At 35.8% G+C, this 20,000-nt stretch overlaps 1 protein-coding gene across 1 annotated transcript in view; it reads left to right on the top strand.

Moving 5' to 3' along the window:
* Mekk1 (mitogen-activated protein kinase kinase kinase 4) overlaps nucleotides 1-20,000 on the top strand; it is a gene marked incomplete at its 5' end in the record, with an annotated part of 44,196 nt that overhangs the window by 1,184 nt on the left and 23,012 nt on the right. Inside the window, 18 exon segments of the mRNA XM_070143096.1 lie at nucleotides 2,155-2,325; nucleotides 3,992-4,104; nucleotides 5,613-5,797; nucleotides 6,137-6,325; nucleotides 6,691-6,816; nucleotides 7,299-8,101; nucleotides 8,322-8,466; nucleotides 9,218-9,433; nucleotides 9,758-9,931; nucleotides 10,127-10,284; nucleotides 10,707-10,853; nucleotides 11,096-11,322; nucleotides 11,439-11,647; nucleotides 11,851-12,000; nucleotides 12,113-12,277; nucleotides 13,879-14,094; nucleotides 14,232-14,341; nucleotides 18,949-19,062. Of these exon segments, the coding sequence (XP_069999197.1) occupies nucleotides 2,155-2,325; nucleotides 3,992-4,104; nucleotides 5,613-5,797; nucleotides 6,137-6,325; nucleotides 6,691-6,816; nucleotides 7,299-8,101; nucleotides 8,322-8,466; nucleotides 9,218-9,433; nucleotides 9,758-9,931; nucleotides 10,127-10,284; nucleotides 10,707-10,853; nucleotides 11,096-11,322; nucleotides 11,439-11,647; nucleotides 11,851-12,000; nucleotides 12,113-12,277; nucleotides 13,879-14,094; nucleotides 14,232-14,341; nucleotides 18,949-19,062 (3,618 nt within the window).

The following is a 20,000-nucleotide window of genomic DNA, read 5'->3' as shown; positions in this document are numbered from 1 at the left end:
CTTCTCTTTTTTGGGGGCTTATAAGGGGAACTTAATCAGTTGATACATGCTTGCAGTGAGGACAGTGAAGTCACTGAAAGCTTTACATTGCTTGGCAATGCAGTCCATGTCTCTGGGCTGTCAGACCAGAAAATCAGTAGACTGATTGGTTTGGCAGCAGGAGCCATGAACTCAGTCAACAAGAGCATTTTGAGGTGCTGGTACTTGGGCAGAAGTTATTTGCCTTCAAGGCCTTTTTATTGCCAATTTTGCTCTATAAGCAAAACCTAAACACTTATCCTGTGCCTTAGAGTTGTGTATCGATGGCCGTTGTAACAAGTCCCTTCAGTGAATCATAGGGTACAGTTGGCAGAACCATGTGTCCAACTGATGGCTACAGTATAAGACATGGGACCTTGCACATTTTTTTGACTGCCAAGTCAGGCTATATGGGCACCTATCTCATTTCCCACTGGATGACCCTGCTCATCAGGTTATCTCTTCTTGAGACAATCTTGTATGGAGGAGGCCTGTGGGACGACCTAGGAAGTTTTGGCTAGGGCAGCTCAATCAGACCTGCTGTGAAGTGCTAGAGATAGGACCTGCCTGGCGGATCGCCATGAGGGACCCCCATGGCTGAAGCAAAAGGTGGATGCAGCTATGCACCACTGTCTGTGTCAGCTCCATTGATTGATTGATTGATTGATTATATCAAATTTAGGTATTCCATCAGATGGCATCAGATACATTTCAGTGTGAGCAACTTTGTCGTAACTGGTTGACCTAGGCCTAACTCAACCTAACCTAACTTAAACCATTATAAAGTAATCTAACCTAACCAAACCCTACCATGTCTAACCTAGGCAAGCTGAGCCTAGCCTTACCTCGATCTTTGAAACCACTTTATGATAACCATGAGATATAAGGATTGCTGTGATAATGGAAATTAAGATGATTTATATTTTCTTTTTGCAAATCATGAGTAGCATTATTAAGAATCTGATCCAAAATATTTATAAAAGAAAAGTTGTTAGTTTTAATGAGATAGCATGATAAGTTCAAATGGTTTTGGTGATGTGAAAAAGGTACAATAAAAGATCTATTCTCTGCCAAATAAAGAATCAGAAATAATAATGTTTATGGACATATATATTGTTATCTACTGTGCCATATAATATAATTTGCTGGGCCGTCAAAAGAGACACACATTAATGAGATAAGCCTTATCAGTCTGTGATTACCAGATGTGGTAGAGTTAAGTTGTACATCAGAATTCCATGCATGAATTTATTAGTTTTATTATAATAAAGTTGCCATGTCATAGTTTGTGCTATAATTACAAGTATGCATGATTATTGATTACTAGTTTGTTTTCCTTCAGAGTCCAACAGTTGTGAATGAAGTTTGTTTTTAATGAGGTAACAACAACGGTCCTCTTTAGATTAGTGAGTGTGAATTGAATATGTATTATAGGAGTGATGATGAAATGCAGTTTTGTAATAGAATAAAGTTTAAATTATTTATTTGACAGAAAATACTGTTTTTATAACTAAGGTGTGAGTTAATCTTTATGGTATAGGTGCACAAAGCTAGGATAAAGTGAAGTGATAGTCTTGTAGAGGGCAAAAAGTTATAGTCAGCAGTACAAAGAATATTCTGCAAATAGGAACGATAGCATCAAATTAAAAGATAAAGATTGTAGGAAGCACAGCTTTCCATGATCTTTTTCCTCTGTTTGTGATGTTACCACCCAGCCCCCATCATCCCTCCCCTCAGGCAGTGCCCAAAGCGTATACCCAATCACGGCAATTTAGATTGTTAAATAGAATTTGTGACGTGAAGTTGGAGACTTGGTCTCTAGCAAGTGCGAATGTGTTTTGCAGACTATATAACATCATTGCTATGTCTCATTTAGAGGAATATAACTGTGATTATGACTCCTGCATCATTAGTAGGAAAACTATATTTTTATACCCAGTTGTTTAGTTTGGTGTAGCAAAATATTTATATTGATTGTGTAACATTTTTGATGGAGTTTAGAATATTTAGGTTAAGCTTTCAAGAGATTCTAAACCTAGAAAGATGCCAAAGTCTCTTATGATCTTATGTGAAAGTGTAAGTGTACAAATTATTCTTTTACTTTTTGTGTCATAACTGACAATAATCGGTTTATAGGAGCAGCAGTGGCAGTGAAGACGTGCAGGAAACGGAAGAAGCAGAAACACTTGAAAGTTTCGACTCCTTCACTCAGGAGGAGGAGGAACTTGCTCGCTACTTAGGGGAATATGGAAAGACTCCGCCTCGTACTCATCGCCTCCGTCGCCAGAAGGAAAGAGATGCCTACTGGTGAGTTGCTGTAATTAAGGATTGAATGTAAGGGAGAGTGAAGATAAGGGAGAATGTGAGTGTGAAAGAGTATGTTAAAGTAAATCTGAGAGAGAGAGCGAGAGAAAGTGAGTATGAGTGTGTGTTAAAGATAGCAAATGTGAGAGTGAAAGTTTGAGTTAAAGAAAGTGAGTGTGAGAGAGAGTGAAAGAAAGTGAGTGAGAGGGAAGGAAAGAAATTGAGTGTGAAAGAGTGAAAGAAAGTGAGTGTAAAAGAGTGTGAAAGGACGTGAGTGTAAGAGAGAGTAAAAGAAAATGAGTGTAAGAGAGTGAAAGAATGTGAGTTAGAGGGAATGAAAGAGAGTGTTAGAGAGTAAAAGAAAGTGAGTGTGAGAGAGTGAAAGAATGTGAGCATGAGAGATAGTGAAGAAAAATGAGTGTGAGAAAGAGTCTAAGAAAGTGACCATGAGAGAGAGTGAAATAAAGTGACCATTAGAGAGAATGAAAGAGAGTGAGTGCGAGTGAGAGAGAGAAAGTAAGTAAGCTTAAGAGAGAGCGAAAGAAATTGAGTGTGAGGGAGAGAGTGAAAGAAAGTGAACATAAGAGAGAGTGAAAGAAAGTAACTGAGAGAGAGTGAAAGAAAGTGAGCATAAGAGAATATGAAAGAAATTGAGTGAGTGAGAAAGGGAGCATGACAGAGAGTGAAAGAAAGTAAGCACAAGAGAGAGTGAAAGAAAGTGAGCATGTGAGACAGTGAAAGTAAGTGAGTGTGAGAGAGAGTGAAAGAAAGTTAGTATGAGAAAATGAAAGAAAGTGAGGTGAGAGAGTGAAAGAAAGTGAGCTTGAGAGAGAATAAAAGAAATTGAGTGTGGGAGAGGGTGAAAGAAAGTTAGCGTGAGAGAGAGCGATAGAAAGTGAGCATGAGAGAGAGTGAAATTGAGGTGAGATAGTGAAAGAAAGTGAGGTGAGAGAGAGAGATAAATTTAGTGTGAGAGTGTGAAAGAAAATGTGAGAAAGAGTGAAAGAAAGTGAGTGTGAGAGAATTTGAAAGAAGGTAACTGATAGAGAGAGAGAGAGAGAGAGAGAGAATGCGTGTGTGTGTGTGCGAATGCGTGTGCGTGTGTGCATGTGCGTTTGTGTGTGAGTGTGTGTGAGAGAGAGTGAGTGAGTGAGTGAGCATATATGATAGTCATTAATAAAAATTGTATGTGTGTGCAAGGGAAATAGTGTTTTGGATTATTTCTTGTATACACTTTCTTGATTTGAATTGGGGAACAAATTTAAATAATAGGAAGTATGAGAAGATAGAGAAAGAGGGCCTTACAATACAGGATATCAGTAACAAGGAGATTGATTGGACACATCCTTGATATGGCTGCAACACTGTGTGTGTGTGTGTATATGTGTGTGTGTATGTGTGTGTGTGTGTGTGTGTGTGTGTGTGTGTGTGTATGTGTGTGTGTGTGTGTGTGTGTGTGTGTGTGTGTGTGTGTGTGTGTGTGTGTGTGTGTGTGTGTGTGTGTGTGTGTGTTCTCTTTCTCTTTCTGTTTAGCTTTAATATCAATATCAGGTATATACTCTACTTCTTTCCTTCTTTCTTTTTCATTCAATTCAAACTGATTTGATGTTATCAGGTATTTTATCAAACACATATTGTTTTTATTTCTTACTTCTTATCTTGGTTGCAGTTCTCAGGCAAAAGTTGCAGCCAAGACTATCAAAGCCACCCTGAAACGTCGTGACACGGCTGAAAGGTTTCTCTCCCTCCCAGGATTCTCAGAACATGGCTTTGGAGATGCAAGTGAGTCCATAGATATTACTAATGTCTTGGCATTATTCACAGAACTTTTAATATTTTTGGGAAATCACTGGATGATCAAATATTTTATAGAGCAATGATTTTGGTGTTCGGATGATTATTTTTACTTTTTTATGAATGACATGAGAAAACCTGTCTCTTATTGCAGTTTTATTGAGAGGGGCAGTAAGCATGTGTAATTGTAAGTGAATTATTTAAGTTTCATTGTGCATAGAAGAATTAAAATTTCATTTCCAGTATGGAAGCCTTACTGTAGAAAGGTACCATTATATGCTGATGGTTATTGACCCTATTTCCTTTTTTATATCATATGTAATAGCTGGTGTTCAGTATACAAGTATATAGTCACTGGTGCTAAAGAGACAGACCCAGCAATAGTGTCACTTTTGTAATGCATGTATGACCTGAGGTAAGAGGCTCAACTTCCAAGATTTTTAATGATATTTCTCCCATATAAGTAGTATGACCACTGTACACATTAAATAAGACTCCTGCTACAATACTGATTACTGCAGATGTTGAGAATACATGCCATATCCAGTGTAATTTTATTTTATTAATTGTATGTATAGAGAGTTGGCCCACAAGTGCTTAATCACCATGAGGTCAATTATTAGTCCAAGCTATTGTACCTATTTGCCACTTTCTTTTATTTCTAGAAAGATGATTTTAAAGTATTTTGTTAGTAGTATTTTGATAACATGATTATCATAATATTATGGATAATGATAATAGCAGTACCTATTGATATTGATAGCATTAGAAAAAGAAAATCTTGCAAGTTCAAGGAACTACAGAAATCAGATGTAGTCACTAAGCCTACGTATTGGGTCTCTGGCTCCCTGCAGTCATGGAGTTGAAGTGAATTTATAAAAATATCGAATATTCAGTTGCATATTTCCTTTGTCATTTTATAGTTAAGTTAAAGAATTTGTCAAGAGTACATTGAATACCTGATTCAATATCAGCCACGCAATTAAGCAACATAATAAATGAGCAGGTATTCTACAGTTAAAATATGTGCTTTACATGTTCTTAAACATAAACATTGATGTGATAAGCTATTTACTCATTATGTTGGTCACTGCATGAATGAAAGAAGACAACTATGGTACACATAATACTTTTAGTCAAGATGCGAAAGTATTTAATAGAGAGTAAAAGTAAAAGCTAATAATTTATTTTGAACTTGCTGTAATTTGCATTGGTTAGAGTGAACTGAAATAACTGTTATTTTCAGATCATGAGGGAATTCTGATTTGTTTGTTTATTTTCAGTATATTTTAAATTTTCCAACTTGGTATTAATGTTACTGTATATTTTTTCATGATTCAGAGTTACTGACTAGGCAGTAAACCTAGTTATATCCAGTTTTTGGTTCAGTTATGATTTAGTCATTATAATTGATTAATGATAGAGTTTAGAAACTCAATGATGGCATGAAAGTGAAGTTTAGATCAACTTATTAATTATTGGCTTCTTCACCTCAGCTCCAGAAAGGTCAAGGAGGCAGTATAGGGAGCGCAAAAGATCCATGGATCGGCAGCGGACCTTTGAGAGAGAGTGGAAGCTCTCAGAAGTTGAAAATCTGTCAATTATCATGAATGCAGCAGCTGCAACTGATGCCAATGATGAGCGATGCGAAAGTTTGCCGCCACACTGTGCTGCAGTTAGGGTATGTGAAAGCTTGGGTAGCTTATTAAGCTTCTTTCTTAATAAGAATTTTTTTTTAAATATAAGAATTGAGAGAATGTAAGGTACATTGCAGATGTTGAAAATTGTTCATAGTCTTGTAATGTAGAATGATAGTTAGCACTTTGTTAGTTTATTTTGAAGCTCTAATAGTAAAATATTTGTGTATTACTTGAATTTTATCTTAGGTAATCTAAACCAGTATATAGCATAAAATGGTAAAGATTATGTTAACTAACATAAGAATAGAATGGCTGCTAAGTTTCAATGTGTGTATTACCCTCAGAGATGTTCAATTAAGTGTAATAAAGCATAATTTCAGGTTGATTCAAGATCACGTTACATGAGTGTCTCCAGCCGTAGATTAAGCGAGGATGATGATGCAGACCAAACTGACAGTTGTCGTAAAGTTTCTACTGCTGAATGTCCACAAGACCGTTTAAGTTACTTTGCAAAACTTCAAAGTTTGATTAAAACTAGTACACAAGAAGCTCCAGTCCATCAGCGCCAGGTAAGGAACTGAAGTTACCATGGGAAATTAAGCACTGAGGATGTGCATGTGGTTCATAAAGAATATAGTTTTAAAGTTACTACATTTTCTTGGAAATTTTTAATATTTTGGACTAAAGACTTAGTCTTCTGTTGTTGTTGTTTATCTTCTACATCTACACTTATTGCCCTTGAAAACAAATTACATATGGTTACTTTTATCTTGTTACTGAAGAACAGTGTATGAATCTTCTTTGCCTTTTAGCTTATAGATGTATGAACATGAAAATTATGTAAATATAGCTAGATCACACAGGTTTTCTTAGGATGCTTCTGTAGGTATGAAAGAGAATGCAATTTACTGATTCTAAAATTGTTCATCAACAGAGAAGTGAAGAGGAAGTCCTGTACCAGCAGGAGCTCCATGAGATGCTATGGCTAGAATTACAAGCATGGCATGCAGGTCAAGATTCAAATTCCTATGATATCTATTTAGTTAATCAGAGAAAGCAGGTAATAATTTACATATATATATATATATATATATATATATATATATATATATATATATATATATATATATATATATATATATATATATATATTTATATATTTATATATATTTATATATATATATATATTTATATATATATATATATATATATATATATATATATATATATATATATATATATGTATATATATATTTATATATATTATTTATATATATTATATATATATATATATATATATATATATATATATATATATATATATATATTCCTTTCATTATGTTTAATTAGTTGGAAAAATCATAGTGTTCTGTCCAATGTCAAGATCAAAGATTTCTATTTAACTTGCATTGCCTTCTTCTGTCCTTGTCTCATAAAAATAATCATATTAAATGAGAATATATTGTTAAATTACCCAGAATCTTCTTTTGAGAAAATGTAACTTGATAACTAATATTTTCTCTTCCTTTCTTTCTTTCTCAGGTTTTAGATGTTATTACTGAAGTCCACAACTTTACCTTTGATTCAAACTGCACCGAGAAACACCAAGAGGAAGCAGATTTAAAGATTGTGACTGTTGATGAGCTCCTCAGTGCAGGGGAGCTAAAGATCCAAGGTATACCCGTAACAACCTCTGATTCTACAGATGGTGTTGGGTCTAGTAAGATGGCTGGGGGAGAGGATGATTGCAGTGGTTGTCTCTCCATCTGGTGCAAAATATGTATGGATAAACAAACTGAGGGACTCACTCAAGTGGCAAAGCTATTGAAGAAACTGGACTATGTGGAGTCTCTATTTCCTTCAACCAAAAAGCTGGCACTCCACTTTCCAGAGTGGGAGCATGCTGACTTTGTCAATCGTTACATGGCTTTGTGTGTTTGGTACAATGCAACGGTGCAGTTGAGAATGAAGATTGAAGTCCTTGGGAAACTGCTTGGGAACATGACTTCAGCCCTCATTCCATGGCCTACCTTCAGCACCAGCTTTACAGGTGCTGCAACACCAACTTCTAGTTATGATTCAGGGGTCCCGCAAACCACTCACTATGATGAACCCTCCCAAGAGAAAGAAACACATGTAGATAAGTCTGCATCTGTACGTTTTGTGATAGACTGTGATAAATCAGATGCTAGCTCAAACCCCTCTGATTCAAATAATTCAACGGATTCGGGTCATACCACTGGTAGTACCAACAGTGGTCTGCTAATGCCTCCTGCACCTGTTCCTCCTCTAGGAGGACTTAAGCGATGTCTTAGTGACATTTTTGTGGAAGCAAACCCTTACAGGTGAGACTTAGGTTCTATGTTATGATTCTTTGATGGTCATTTCTTTGGTTAACTTCCATATGAATTGCTTCATTACTTTGGGTTATCTGTCTGGTTTGGTAAACCAAGATTTGTAGGATGTGATATGATATTTCTTGTTTGCTTTACATAAGTGCATAAATGTTTTCTTTCATAGATATTCCTTATAAGTCTATTGATTTTCTCTTTCTCATCTTCACAGAAAATATGTAGAAAAACTTTTGAGAACCAAAGGCATGAAAAAGACATTTGATAAAGTAGCTGAGGTTATTCGCGATGTGATGTCTCGTACCATATGCATTTTAGAAGAGCCCCATCACTCTGTACGAGACTCAAAGCAACAAAAGGTATTTGATTTTTGTTTTTCCTGTTGTTTAATAGGACTATGTACAAAGATTTTTGTCTAAAGAGATAATTGTTTATTAATACCTTGACCATATACCTAACAATCAGGTATAGGAAAGCTGTATAATCTGATGAATCATATATGAAAAATTAAATATGAAAAGATCACTTACTTGCTACACCTTTTTAGCCCATTCCAGAGAAATTTAGGAGTTCCATTTTTAGTTGGACTACTGTTATTACTGCTGTTAACATTATCTTGATAGTAATGATGATAGCCTTAATAACAATAATGATAGCAATTAAAAAAAAAGAATGCTCCAATGAGTGACTTCTTGATGATAGTGCAAGTGAAGCCATCTATGTGTAAAAAAACAAGTTGAAAAAAAATCACAGTGGACAGTGGATGTAGTGAGGATCACTTGGATTAGTTTTTTTTTCACTCTTCTCTCTGTGTTCAAAATCTTACTAGGCAGCCCATTATGCAATTTTCTCCTTACCTTGAGTACCTTTTAAATTGCATGCCTTCTTAGACCATGAAAATAAGTCAGAGAAAAGGAAGTCCATTTTACAAGTGAGGACAAATAGAACTGCTAAATAATGTGTAGGAATTGTCCAGGGCACATGAATGGAATTATGAAGAACCTCTCTTAAATGTATGTATTAAGGAACATAAATGATAAATTCCTCTCTCATAATATACAATAATTCTGTTTAAGTTCAGCATTCTGAAAAAACATTCCCTTTTTTCAGAGTGCAACAGATATACCAACAATGGCATTAACAGAAAACTTAGAAGAACTCAGTAGATATGGACCCTGGATTCCGAGGTTTGAAAAGATGGAGCTTCCTCCTTTCTATGCAACATTCATTTTTTTAGCGTCAGTGTCACTTCAGATGATGAGAGAGTGCCTGAAGCTAAGGATTGAACAGATGCCAGAAAAACCATCTAGACTTAGTATTAAGGAGGTATGTATTCAATTTACTTTAGATATATGTAAAAGGATGATAATTGATTAATTGAATTTAAGAACTTTAATCAACCTAGTCTGTGTATCTGTGTCTATATATTTGTGTGTACATATATGTTTGTATGTCTTTGTATAGTCACTGACACAAACAACAGCTCTCACCCTAAATGCTGAATCTGAAAGTTAATACCCAAGAATAAATGCTTCTCCAAAATGGGAGAGAGCTCTGTCTTTTGTTCAGTGACTGTATATGTACAGATATTAATGTTGATGAGTATGATTAATACGTCTATGAATATGAATTTCTCTTTGCATTTTTTAGCTTATGAGGGAGTTCAAAGAAGGAGTCAAGTTTGCTGTTGTAGTAAGGCAGAAGTACCTGAGGGCTTGCCATGCACTCTTTGGCAGTCTTTCTCCACCACTTCGAGAGAATTTAGAGTTACGCCAGACTCAAGCAATTGAGGAGCTAGATGCTAATATAAAGAGAATGTTAGAGGTGTGTACCTAATGACTTAGACATTGTTTTTGGGCAAATAGATTGAAATAGGAGTAGTTGTATAATTTAGTATGATATTTTTTTATCAATTTTAACCTTTTCTTTAAAAAATGCTGATCAGACTTGAAACATGGAAGCATTTTTTATTACTTGCTGCAAAATGTTACTGCTGTTGCATAAACGTTTAATTTCTAGGTATATCTAGAGTGGCTTGATCAGTTTGTGTGCATGTTACACCGCGAGCCTCATGCGTCAGGTTTGCAGCGGAACTTCCTCCAAGAAGAATGGCGTTTTGTCCAAGCAACATGTCCCCACGTTAATGAGGGGGATAGTTTAGCAGCGACAAGATTTTGGTAAGTTGAGAACACAGAATGACGTTAAATGCTGATTTTGAGGATTTTCCTGGAATACTTAACTTTTTTAGCTCATAGTAATCCTATTGAAACTGAGGGGTATGAAGGCCTTTAATTTTGTGTAGTGACAAATTGTGTTCATCTTTTTCCAGTATCACCTTATTTAATTTTTTTCTTTTCTTTTCTTTTTTTTTCTTTTCTTTTCTTAACTTCTCATCTGTTCACTCTTTTCATTTCACATCTCCTCTTTGCTTTCTCTCTTTTAATGATATCAGAATTTCTAGAAGGATTGATGAACCCACTGATGCTAGCCTATCCCACATTTTTATTGTGCAACATTCTTAAAAATGCATCCTGGGTATATGCAACATTCTCCATAGATGAGCACTTTACCAGCAAAACTTTCATTTTTTTGTTCACAGCAATATAGCCTGTCACATGCTGTGTAGTGTGGGCGATTTTATTGACACAGGAATCGACGATCAGATGGCAGCCATGCAAGATTCAACTTTAGAGAATTTTGATGATGATTTTGAGGAGGAGGATATGGATCAAGATGATATCCAAAAGTGAGTCTTTAAGGATTTATGCTGAATTATAGGGCTGAATTGAGCAATTGCTTTAAGGCAAGCAAAGTGTGAAGTCAACATTGATAACAGATTATATAATACAGTATGCTGTCTTGGTCAGTGCATTTCATATTTAAACTGCGTAGTACATAAATAGTGTATGTATGTTTATTAGAGTAGTTTACATATGCCTTTTTGTCTTCTGATTGATTTATTGTTTTATACTTCTCATTCCATTGTAGGAAGAGACTTCTTCAGCGATGTAGAGCCCTTCAAGTCCTCTTAGCTGAAACACGTGAGCGTGCCTTAAGAGCTGCAGGGTTAGCCAAGATGTTAAGGAAGGACTTAGAGGTTGCTGCAGAATTCCAAATCAACTGCAAGCCTGCTGTGGTGCTAAGCAGATTAAGAGAAACAGGGCACATCCGAGTGATAGCACCACACAGCCAAAACCACTTCATATTTGTACCAGGTGTGCCTCTTAAGAAGTTTTGATAAGGATGACATTGAAATACAATGGTGAAGTTGTTTTTCTTTTTCTTTTATTATATTATGATGACCAGTTACTTTCACAAAATTCTCATGCAGCTCGCATCAAGGACAAAAAAGAATACATCTGGCACTTGCTGGACATGAGGGTTGGTGGCATAGGCATCGAGCACGAATCAGATGAAGAGGGGGGATATCTAGTCCTCATGAGGTGTGATGAGGGGGATAGTCTTCACAATTTGTGGACTGGTGATCTGATCAAGATAGAACCTACAGCAGATTGCACAATTACACTTTCTAGAGTACAGGTGACATGATTATGAATGTTATGATTATTATTCATAATCACACTTGAAGCATATATCAGTTTATGTATGATTGAATCATTACATATGAGAATTATAAATGTCAACAGTCGGTTGATGTCCATATATCAAAAGATACTGTAAAAGAAGATTATGCTTAAGATCTAAACAAAAGGAAATGTTCTACTTGAAGCTGTCTTTTTCAGGTAACAAGTATGATGGTGGTTGTGTCTACAGGAACAATGCTTGTGCCAGTCCGAAGAGAATTTCTCTACTGCATGGGGAACACTGTCATTTTAATGCACGATCAGACAACACCCAACAAAGCTATTACTCATTCCATTGACGAACTAAAGGTTAGAACACTTTTCTAAATAGACTTCTGTTAGCATAGATTTGATTAATATAAAGAGTTTTGTGTTCTTTTTCCTCTCTTTCTTTTCTCATTGCATTATATTCTCATTTCAGAAAGAGGCTCTAGAACTGTGCAATAGTCTTCAGAATAATATCCAACAGGTGGAAAGTATGACAGATCTAGAACTAGTCATGCCGAGCCTAGAAGATGGAGAACGCCGTCAGCTTCATTTAGTAACCAGAGACGTGGTTCATCAGTATTTCATGTTTGGTTTTGAGGTATGCTAAGCAGTTACTTAGTCAAGCTATACATTGCAAGATGTTATTCAGTTTTCTGTATGTTTAAAAAATTTTGTCACATTATTGTTTTTCATAAAACAAAAACTGACAGTATTTCTATCATCTGCAAATACTTTATCTCTTTTTTAGAAATTAGATGAAAGCCAATCATCAATGAATATTGTATTTTAGATATGACAGAAAAAAGATGTAGCTGCAAAACAAACACACACACACACACACACACACACACACACACACACACACACACACACACACACACACACACACACACACACACACACACACACACACACACACACACACACACACACACACACACACACACACACACATACACACACACATACACACACACACATACACACACACACATACACACACACACACACACGTACACACACACACACACACATACACACACACTCAGATACACACACACACACACACACACACACACACACACACACACACACACACACACACACACACACACACACACACACACACACACACACAGATACACACACACACACAGATGCACACGCATGCACGTGCACACACATGCATACACATACGTATACATTATACTTAAATATATATGCATACATACACACACACACACACACATATATATATATATATATATATATATATATATATATATATATATATATATATATATATATATATATATATATATATATATATATATATAATGTATATATATAATGTATATATATATATATGTATGTACATATATATATATATATATATATATATATATATATATATATATATATATATATATATATATATATATATATATATAATGTATATATGTATGTATGTACATATATACATATATATATGTATTTATTTATTTATTTATTTATTTATATATTTATTTACACGAACATATACACACATCAAAAAGTCAATTACTAATCCTACCTATCTGACCTTTATATATTTTTCTTTTGTTTTTGTAAATGCTTTATTCTTTTAAATATTGCATTTGGTAACATTGTAATAATAATTATAGCATCATCATTGATAACACTAAAAAAAAATACTTCCAAAGAACTCAAAGTAGGGGGAAGTTTGGTGAGGTCGCATAGACTACTAATTTATTCATTGGTGGCTTAGTTCTTATGAAGCAATCTGTGTATAGATGTATTTCACAAAAAATACTATAGTGACCATTATATTTTCCCAGCAGCATTGGGTTAACCTCAACTTGCTAGGTGGCACCTATTTGTGCCATGACATACTATGTCCATATATTTTGTGTGCAAGTGTTTATGCCATGCACAATTGAGCCTGATCTATGTTATAAATATTCACTTATCTGGCCCCAACTGCAATCTTTGATGAGGTATACCATTTGTACAATCTACACAAGCCATACATGCAAAGACTCCACTTTATGTTTATCATGCCATATATTGTAGTTGCAGTGAAGACAATTTTCTGAAAATTAATATTATGCTTAACCTTATTGTTAGGTATATTTTGTATTTTTTTATTTGTTATGTAATATTTAAAGAATTGATATTCTTGCTAAATTTCTTCTCCAGTATCATAAGGATGTCACTCGTCTTGTCACTGGTCATCACCGGGCTTCTGTAGCACCGCTGCTGGTTGCTCTTGCACGAATGTGGATAAAATTTGTCCAGAGTCATTATTCAGAAGGAAGAGGCAGGCGACCGAGGTGGTCAAATGCAGGAGTTGAGTTCATTGTTTTTGTATGTGACCCACACAATACAAGGCACCTCAAAGATGAGGAATTTCAGGTAAGAATCAATTTGATTGTTCTTTTATTATAACAGTATTTTGTAATCTGCATTTTATCACATTAGAGAACTTGATTCATCTTGAATATTAATGTTATTGCATACCCCTCGTTAACACATAACAAAAACTTTTGTAGAACTTCCGAGTTGAGATTGAGAAGTGCCTGGTGTACATTGAAGGAAAAGCTCCTGAGGCCAGCCAGCCAGGGACACCATTGACTCCAGTACTGCCTAGACATCACTTCAGGTTAGTCTCATGCTTAATTGATGAAAGTTCATTCTTGAATTCAAGATTTAGGTGAATTAAGCAGGTCATATAGGTAGATCTGAGAAAGGATAAAAAAATGAATACTTAGTAATGTATAACCATTTGCTATAGGAGGAGGAGGAAATTCCATTTAGAAATTCTTTATGTAAAAGTCTTCAGAGAAATTGGAATTCATATATTCATAGCTTTCATAAAGTTTTAATTCACATGTAGTAATCATTGTGTAGATATATATATACTTTTTTATTGTTGCCATCTGGATATTAGATCATTATAGGACTAAGTCATTTGATAGAATTTTGTTATTTCGGTGAGAAGAGAGAAGGAAAACTTACAAATTAAAGTCTGCATTGGTCAAGTAGAAATGAAAGAAATTCTATTTTAGAATTACCCTAAAATAGGATAATAGCAATATTATAAAAGCTTATGCTTATTAAGCAGATAGGTATGTAATTTTGGAAATTGATATTGTGTGTCTATATATATATATATATATATATATATATATATATATATATATATATATATATATATATATATATATATATATATATATATATATATATAGACATATAGACATATATATATAGATAGATTGATAGATAGATATTGAAGAAGCAAATTATGATATAAAATGTTGTTTTTATAATGGTGTATTTTCATATTTTCAGTTTCTCCTTTAAGTAGCATGCATAACTTGAACATTCACACTGTAGAGTGTGCTTTTCTTGCATGATTGTGCTCAGCAGCATGTTGAACTTTTTATTTTAATTCCTCAAATAAACATTTTCAAAAAGCTTGCATAATTTAACAAACAGTAGATAAGCATATATATCTTTTATTTTTAGTTTTTTTGCACTTCAGAATTCATCTACTACAAGCTAAATATCTCCTTTGGTTGCTCAGACATCTTACAGGCACCTGATCAGTCTCATACATACATCAGCCACAAAACTTGGGCACACTTTTCTGCCTTCTTTCCCTTTCCCTTCCCATTCCTCTGTTGATTCAGTGTAGGACTGTCACAACACAATGTGAGGTTACAGTAACAGTAGAATTAAAGTGATTTAAACTTTATTTCGAATTTCTGCGATATATTACATACATAGTCTTCATATACAGTTTCAGTGAGTTATGGAAAAAAAAAAAAAAAAAAATGTAGATTTGTCTTAGTCATCAACCTCACTTATATATTATTGAAATAATACAAAGTTAATATCAAGTGTGAGTATAAACACAACACATTATAAAGGAGAATTTTTTTGTTACACTATTTAGTGCCCTTGTAAGATTGTAAGGGTCATCCCTTGATTCGCCACGTTCTCTCTGAAGGCTCCACATTGGCGAGTCAGGTGTAACTTAAATGTTGATACAAAGATTCCCCTTACAAGAAAATCCATGGCTGGTCAGAGGTTGAGTTGAGCCAACCAGAGCGTGATGAAATTGGACGGTGTCCAGGTGCATCTGGGCGAGGTACAGTGTGAGGCAAACTCCCATGATAGAGCAAGAGCTTCCCCAAACAACATCTTAGCAGGGGAGACTTGTAATCCCTCTTTTGGGGATGTTCGGATCATGAGGAGAACCCAAGGAAGTTGAGCCTTCCAGTCTGGCCCAGTACAATGCACCATTAATTGTGCTCTCAGAGTGTGATGGAACCCCTCCACCATGCCATTGGCTTCTGGGTTGTACGAGGTGGTGTCATGGGTAGTTGATCCCGTCAATTCTCCTAAAGACGTCCAAAGTTGAGATGTGAAAGCAGGTCTTCAGTCGGAGATAATGGCATCTGGAACGCCAAAATGAAGGATCCATCTGTGCAGTAGAGCTTCTGTACAGTCTCGGGCAGTGGTGTGCTGCATGGGAATTGTCTCCAGCCAGCGCGTGGGAATGCTCTGTGGTGGTGAAGATATACTGAGCACCATCTGAAGATGGAAGGGATCCTACCACGTTAATGTGGAGGTGTCCAAAACATTGCATAGGCTGGTGGAATTCTCCCGTGCTAGATGCAGCATGACAACTTATTTTGCTCTTCTGGCAGTCAATACAGCATTGAGCCCAAGGAATTCCATGGATGTGGCCCCAAATTGGCACTTGCCCTGACACACCACAAGGCCGTTATCATGGAGTTGTTTTACCATGACCCGGAGATGTTGGAGATCTTTGTTCTGGTCTTCAGTAAAGATAAGGAAGTCATCTACATGGCAAGCAATGAAGAGAAGGTCACGGGGATGCCTTCCATCAGACGTTGAAAGGTAGCCTCTGAATCTGGAGGCTGAATGTGGAGAAGTTAACCCAGTAACGACGGGTGTCCACATACGAGACACCCAAAAAAATAAACATTGCCGGGTGTCCCACCAATGTGACGCTGTATAGGGGCTCATGCTCCAATGCAGCAGCAGGCCACAGCCGCCCAGAAACTTTTATTTTCGGCTTCAAAGTATACTGGTGGTAATGGTGTAAGTCCTGAAGGGTGAAATGCCGTCTTGGGTATATCTTCTGGGTAGACTGGTACTTGAAAGTAGCCCTTCAGGAGGTCAAGCTTGGAGAAAACCTTGGCTTCTTCCTAACATGGCAAATGACCATGTTGGGAAGGCTATAGTGGTCTGGTTCTTTGACCAGGTTAAGACACCTATAGTCTTGATGCCTTCTGAGAGATGCCCATTCATTCCATTTCAGAGTAAGCTTGTTGTGCTGCTTAAAGCTTTTCTGGGGATAAGCACCTAAACTTGGAGTATACCGATGGGGCCTCTCATATTGATGTACTGAAATATTTCATGTTTGGCTGGCTGGCCAGGCTGCTAATGGAGTTCTGGCTGGAAAATGTCTAGGATATCATTGCAAAGGATTTTGTAAGGGGCATCTGTCCTAACAGTGCAGTTTTCTGTGTACAGGTGGTGCAAACCAAGGGGTGTGGAGTGGAAGGTTGTCATGTCCAATAGTCTACAGTTGGCAACATCAACGAGTAGTCCAGGGTGACCTAGGAAGGCTGCTCCCAGGAGAGTTGTTTTAACGTCAGCAAGGATGACGTCCCCATCTGGCTGTTAGATAGGGATAGTTTGGGTACTGTACATTGGAACAGTGCTTTCATTGGCTGCAATGAGTTTGATATGTGATGGTTGTAGCCACGAGTGAGTTTTGTCTTCGACAGTGTCTGGGAATAGAGAACAGAAGACACCTGTATCCACAAGAAACCTATGACTGGATAAGGAGTCTGTAATAAATGTGCCATTGCTTATGAGGTTGTTCATGGGACTGTCATTGGCTTTGTACAGGGCAGATCTCAAGTAGGGGGGAAGGCACTGCAGCCAAAGTTCCCACAATAAGTCCATACACCATGGTTTGTTGGTAGTAGGGTCAAGGTAACTCTTCAGGTTTTTGTAGCCGACATCCTGGGTTTGGTCCTGGTTGTCCAGCCATGCAGCAGTGTGAAGAAACAACTGCTCAGGGAATGCCTCCTGCACATAATGTGCCATGGTGAGGGGGTCTGTGTCTCTTCTCAGGCACACCGGAACCAAGATGTAGCTTCTTGTGGGTGAAAGGGGGACAGCTTCACTGCTACGACGGAGGATAGAAAGAGGGTCGACGTGTTCCTTTGTCTCCCAAGAAGTCATCTCAAGTGGCATGATCGAGTTACTTTTCTGAAGAGATGTCATAGTTCCCCATAGATATTTAAACAACTTTAAAGCAAAGTCCATTCTTATAAGACCCTAGAAATCTAAGACTTCTACTGTTGAAAAATGAAACTGACGAAAAAGATGTCGGAAATACAGATTTGGTAAAGAAAACACCAAATTATTATCCCAGCATTTTTTTTTTTTTTTTTCCATTATGAAAATGGAGAAAGGGAATGCTGTCAGTATTATTGCATCATTCTGTTTTTCTTCTCTTTTCAATATTTCTGTGGTATGTTATAACATACTTTTGAAAAAGTCATATTCTTCCTATTAATATTGAAAAGAAAAATACTGAACACTATGCACATTAAATTTTGGATTTTGCGGATTTTCATATGTATTGCATGTTAAAAGCTGTTTGACTTATTGCAAATTCATAACAAAGTATCAGGGAATATATATGTTGAATGAAATTTAAGATGTAGCATGGTCCTCCTACTACTGAGAAAAGATCATAATCATCTAAGCATGGTAAATTACGGAGCCACTTCAGATTTTGGATCTTGCAAATTTTTATTTTTATTGCCTGTCAGAAAGTGAATTATTTCAAGTTTAAAGTAAACAGAAGGAAAGTGTACATCAAAAATAGGATGCAGCTTACATAATTGAAGGATTCAGCAAGCTTGGAACAAAACCAGCATCACAGTTTAAGTTTAAGGAAATTAGGAAAAGGCTAACTATGCATTATATGAGTCCTCCGAAAAGGTACACAAACACAGGGCAGTTCACTCTTATGCACATCTTCATAAAGTTTTATTTTCAGTTTACAGATTTCTTCTTAATACCCTCACACAAACATCAAGTAAATCACTGTAAGAGTACAAGATTTTTTGAGTCAGTACAATGAAATTTTTTTCAATTGATTGAGAAAAACAAAAGGACTAAAGAGATGGCACCCAACACAATCTTCCTCAGGTCTTCTTCCACGTCATCCATGGGGTATAATGCACCAGAGAGGTCCCTGTCCACACAGTCCTCCCAGAGTGATTATTCCCCTGTGGTGAATCCTACTGACAGCCCACTCCTAAGGTGGGCACCAGGCAGAGCCAGATTTATGGTGGACAATGTCAATTCGTCAAGAGTTGCTTACCTGATGTGGCACATATATGTATATATATATATATATATATATATATATATATATATATATATATATATATATATATATATATATTTATTTATTTATTTATTTATTTATTTATGTATCTATATGTATATACATATATGTATGATATACACACATATGTATTATATTTTATGGCTTTTGCTGTCATTCATTTTATCATGTTCAATTGTTATTTCATTTCTTTCTAATGCCTCTATTGCTTTACTGTTATATTTGATACACATGCTATGTATCAGATATGTTTGAATTTTGATGTTGATATTTTCTCTAAATTGTATTTATTTTTGGCTTCCAATACCTCCATCTTGCTTTTGATTATTAATTCCTTCTTAATTGAATAAATTATTTTCAAATAACCCATTTACTGCTATATATCAAAAGTTAATGCTGCCCTCCACAAACCAAACTTTCTCGCAACATTTTCATACTGATTGTTCCAATGCAATGCTAACCTGGCTCATTTACAAAGCAGACCAAAGAGTACTTTCATTCCTTTAACTCAAAAGCAAGAAAGGATTCTTTTTAATGTATAAGCTCATATTGCTCCCACAGATTTCTGAAATTCCTTTTTGAAGATAGTATGTATCACACATTATTTTTTTCCCAGCATTGTAAGTTTACCAAGATCAGTAGTATTATAGGGTTAAGCATAATGGCTGGGAAGGTTTTTGCAGATATCAACTATGAAAAGTGATATAGGATGCTAAATAGATCAAGGGAATCGAGACTAAAGCGTGTTAAAAGTTTTTGTTGCCAAAAAGAAATTGAATGAAAAGAATGTAATTGCACAGGCCTAATATACAGTGAATTGATACAGGAAGGTGGAGAAAGAAATATTTTT

The sequence above is a fragment of the Penaeus vannamei genome, chromosome 30 (assembly GCF_042767895.1).
Source record: "Penaeus vannamei isolate JL-2024 chromosome 30, ASM4276789v1, whole genome shotgun sequence".
NCBI classification, from domain to species: domain Eukaryota; kingdom Metazoa; phylum Arthropoda; class Malacostraca; order Decapoda; family Penaeidae; genus Penaeus; species Penaeus vannamei.
The sequence above is the reverse complement of the archived record's forward strand: the minus strand, read 5'-3'. Positions and strand labels throughout refer to the sequence as shown.